Raw genomic sequence first — 4453 nt, 5'->3', positions numbered from 1 at the left:
GATCCAGACGGCCAACTTATACTAATGGTGAATTTATCCTGATCCCATAGCATACTGATATGTGAGACAAAAGTGGGATGCTGCTGACAGAAAACGGTTGCTTTTTTCATATAGAATGCTAGGAATAGCAACTAGAATTTCTTGGTGGCACCAAAAAATAAAGGGACTTTGCCTTACCTCAAAAGTGTGCTAAAAAGACAAATTTGCTAATGGAGATTTTTTTTTTGCCACCATAAAATTGCATAGAATCCCATGAAGAATATGTTGCAGATCCAGGGTCAACCTGACTGAATATTTAACCTCGGTCATGGGAACGAGCACAGCTGACGCCATCACTGTTGTCCAGTCACTGCTATTTACAGCTTTGATCGTCGTTCTCACCGTCTCTCAGACAAGAAGACCCTCACCTGAAAGTCATGAAGCGCCTTGTGTGTCTATTTCTGATCATCATGGTGTCAGAGGTGGTGGTGGAAGGCCTGTCCATCCAAGGTATGGATTAACACCATACAACAGACTTTAAAAAAACTTTACAGAACCACAAATATGTACCATATGTTACACACATATTTGGACCAGAAGACAGAATTTCTTTTTTTTTTCTTTTTCTGATAGGATTTTTGTTTGGATGAGGAATTTTATATGAAAATTCAATTCAGGACGTTATTTTATGACAACTTGTATGGCTATATTTCACAAGGAGGAATGATTTGAACTTACACCATAGCATTATATTCCAAAACGTGTTCAATTCCAAATCATGATTTGGGATAAAACGAAGTTGAATGCACCTGCATTTCAGAACGTGTTCCATTTTAAAACATCATTTGGAATAACACGAAGTGCCTGCTGCATTCCAAAACGTTAAACGTGATCTATTCCAGAACATGATTTTTCGTTAATTATCATCTGTCTGGGGGCGAAGCCTGTCAGTGCTGTTGTATTTGTGCCTTACAGGGAGGAATGATCTGGACCCGTGTGTCCTACACGGGGAGGGTTACTGTCAGTACCGGTGTCGTCAGCAGCAGCTCAGCGGCTTCTGTAACGAGGAAAACCGCTGCATCTGCTACTACGACCCCAACAACTTCTTCTGAAAGAGTAAGAGAATTCCCGTGTCTTGTTTTCTTCAATATGGCACTCTACATGTACGTGGTGTGCGGGGGATAGTATAATGAGCACATTTGTCAGAATTTTTACACACGACCCCCTCTTGTTCAACATACCTTTCGTTTCAGCTTATTTTTACACAATCATGCTATTAAAAAGTTCAGATTAACTCTTATGCCCCTTGGTTAATACTCAACTCAGATTAATTTCATTGCCTTACAGCAGGATAGCAGGTGATGTGTGGAGGCGCCGCCTAGCGGTTGACCAACGAAGTTCACCCTGTCTCCCAAAGGGTTTTCTGATTCCACACAGGAAAAATAAACAATCCATGCAGAAATAGATGGTACATTTTTGTCTCGGTATCTATTTCTTGTCAGTCTTGAATATTGAGTACACAGCTTCCTTGTTTATGTTGAGTTATTTCAAAGAATCATTGCATTCATTATTCAATTTTTTTTTCAACATGACTTTAGCCTGAGTTATAGCGAACTATAGCTTTCGTATTTTGTTATCCTCACTTGAAGTTAAGTGTGGCACTTTTTGACTCCATTTAAAACTTAACGCCACAACAAACAATATAAAAAAGCGCCAACTATAAACATATTCACAAATATTACTATTGAATTACAAAAGCAGTGCTATGTTTGGCGTATTTTGTATTACTGGTAAATCATTCGTTAACACAGTTTATACTCAGATGACAGCATTTAACTACAGCGTGACGCTAGGCTGTATTGTTCACACTGCAGAAGCGACACCTAGCTTCTGCATTGCGAAGTGCATTCAGTATTGCCCTGAGTGTGGGGTGAATGACCGGATGATATGACTGGTTAGATTACTCATCAGGGGATGTTTAACAATAAGATAGTAGTTTAGTCTTCTCAAACTGGATGGATGTTTAACAAGAGTTCCACGATCTCATACCTTCGCCAAATGGTGTTAACCCTTCCGGTTGACGAATTATACAATTTTGATAATTGATTTCGCAAATAAGAGCGTCATTTGCATGGATTACATCAGTTGATCATATTCTCCACCCAATGGCAGCCTTATCTTAACAAAATAGGCTATTCTAGCACTTCCTAATAAATTATGCAAATGAGGTCATGATGTGAATAAATTATCTTTTTTTTTAATTAATACACATTTTCTATATCTTGTAGTTTTACACCTTTGTAACAGCATGAAGCATAGCATTGTAACAATGTTTAGAATAAATTCCTTAATGAACGTTCAAAATTAAACTGTGTAACAATATCCATACAATTCCTACCATACTTAACCTTAGAAATTGTGCTCTTTCCCAGCAATATTAGTTCATTGATGTATAGAAATTGTTTTACATTAGACAGGTGATATCCAAGAATAACATCTTGAGTGGTTAACGTCAATGAATATCCATATTCGGAGAGAAAACTTTTTTCAACTTCTGCCCATAAAGGTTTAACAAGTGCACAATCAAAAAAGAAATGTTCTATATATTCGACAGAGTCACATACAATACATCTATTGTTTGTTACAATTCGTTGTTTACATAAACTAACTCTTGTTGGATAAATATTGTGTAGAATCTTCCATTGTAATGATCTCAATTTTGGTTCTTTAGTGATTCGAAAAGGTGCTTCCCATATGGACTTCCACGTGTTAATATGGAAATCAAAATGTGGAAGGCGTGACTCCCAGAAACCTTGAGAGATAGATTTTGCTGCTTTTTGTAAAATTATCTTCATTGATGTTCACCTTCACTTAACTTCCAAATGCGGCAAGTATGAAATTCCCAGCAATTACAACTATGAAAATATAACAATTTTCCATTAATTATGCAAACGCTCCTGCAGTTCCAGAACAAGCAGCTAGGGGGCCTAAACTCATGTCACTTCTTCCCTACCCCAAGAGGTATCTACCAATCAAAATTCGTGACCCTAGCATGTACAGATCGCGAGATATCAAAACCGGAAGTTCTGCTGCAGTACCAGCAAAAGCCGCCAGGGGGGCCAAAATCTAATCATTTCTAGGTCTCATCAAGACCTACCCACATACCATGTTTCATAACAATCCATACTAAGCTTCTTGAGTTATGCTGTTCACAAACAGACAGACAAACAAACAGACAGACAAACGCTACTGAAAACATAACCTTCTTGGCGAAGGTAATCAGTAAACGTTTCGGGTGTACATCCGACACCTTTCATCAGTACAAGTGAATGTTTACTCTCTTCTCAGATCGACCTGTGTCAAACACTAGGTCGGAATTAGGGCACCCCTGTTGCGATAGAACGTTCCACCGGCAAAATGACCAAAAACCTGCCGTGCGTTTCGCGAACCATTACGATTGCGTGCAAGGCGCTACACTCAAGTGAAATACACAGCTGTACAGCTTTAATCGTTGTGATATTTATCTGTCAATATTATAGCTCATGTTGTGCTGGGTTTTGGTCAGATAAGAGTATTACCAACGGTATGTGTGTTTGCATGAACGTTACGGGATTATACTTGTAATATGGACAATAAAATTGAATAGAATTCACATTTTCAAAATTTTCCACTATACACACATGCATGTTTTTCAGTTACTTTATATACCATAAAATTTACATAAAGGTCACATTTGTACACCTGATAGTTTACGTAAGGCAACGTTATATGCCGTTCAAATTGAAAGGATTGTCGCTGTGGGCTATCGTACAAATGGAACCCGAGTAGTGCGCAGTTACATTGTACATTGGCGGAAGGTCAAAGTACAAAGAACCTGCCATGTAGTCGTCTTAGCTGAGTCACTAAACACTTCAAAACAGCGCCACTTGGAGTTTTTCAACATGGAGGACGTTGGGTTGAGACTTGCAGTGTTGTGTGTGGTTGTTGTTCTGTGTTCCGCGCACCCCACCAAGTATCCGGAAGTGAACTTGGACGTGTACCGAGCCAAGGACACCCCTCCCCCCTTCCTGTCCTACCACATCCACTGCATGTTTGTAGCCTACAACAATGACAGTGTCTTCGCCGCCCTGAAACTGTTTGACAGATTCATTGAACACTTTAACCTGACCCACACCAGACCGTGTGAGGGACTGTATCACCAGGGCAGGCTGTGTGCGTTCGGTAAGTAACATTTGGAGTAAATGATTATGGGTGAATGACCTGTATATGGGGGGAGGGAGATTAAAACAAGTGTATGTGCGTGTGCTGGTTTGTGTGTGGGTTGGGAGGAGGGGGGTGCCCGATAAAAACAGGTGTGTGTGCGTGTGGGGGGGAGAGGGGGTGTGACAATAACAGGTACTAGGTGGGTGTTGGTGTGTGTGTGTGTATGTATATAACGTTATATGTATGTTACCGTGCCGTGTGTGAGTGGGGG

The 4453-nt window shown here is 39.9% G+C and overlaps 1 protein-coding gene and 1 long non-coding RNA gene across 3 annotated transcripts in view; both read left to right on the top strand.

Moving 5' to 3' along the window:
- The first annotated feature begins 322 nt into the window (after positions 1–322).
- LOC109470359 lies at positions 323–1450 on the top strand. Its single transcript, XR_002140249.1, has 3 exons — positions 323–489; positions 955–1095; positions 1327–1450. It is a non-coding gene; the product is annotated as an uncharacterized LOC109470359 (long non-coding RNA).
- A 2333-nt stretch (positions 1451–3783) lies between these two features.
- The window catches only part of LOC109470364, a 26351-nt gene continuing 25681 nt past the window's right edge, over positions 3784–4453 (top strand). The window contains exon 1 of one of the 2 annotated variants that reach the window (XM_019769292.1): positions 3784–4200. In XM_019769292.1, coding sequence (XP_019624851.1) covers positions 3921–4200 — 280 coding nt within the window. In that variant the 5' untranslated portion in view covers positions 3784–3920. The remainder of the gene's footprint in view (positions 4201–4453) is intronic. The other variant, XM_019769291.1, reaches the window with a different exon arrangement.

The sequence above is a fragment of the Branchiostoma belcheri genome, unplaced genomic scaffold, assembly GCF_001625305.1.
Source record: "Branchiostoma belcheri isolate BF01 breed outbred unplaced genomic scaffold, Haploidv18h27 scaffold220, whole genome shotgun sequence".
Classification (NCBI taxonomy): Eukaryota; Metazoa; Chordata; class Leptocardii; order Amphioxiformes; family Branchiostomatidae; genus Branchiostoma; species Branchiostoma belcheri.
Note: the sequence above shows the minus strand (reverse complement) of the source record. Positions and strands in the feature narration are given on the sequence as shown.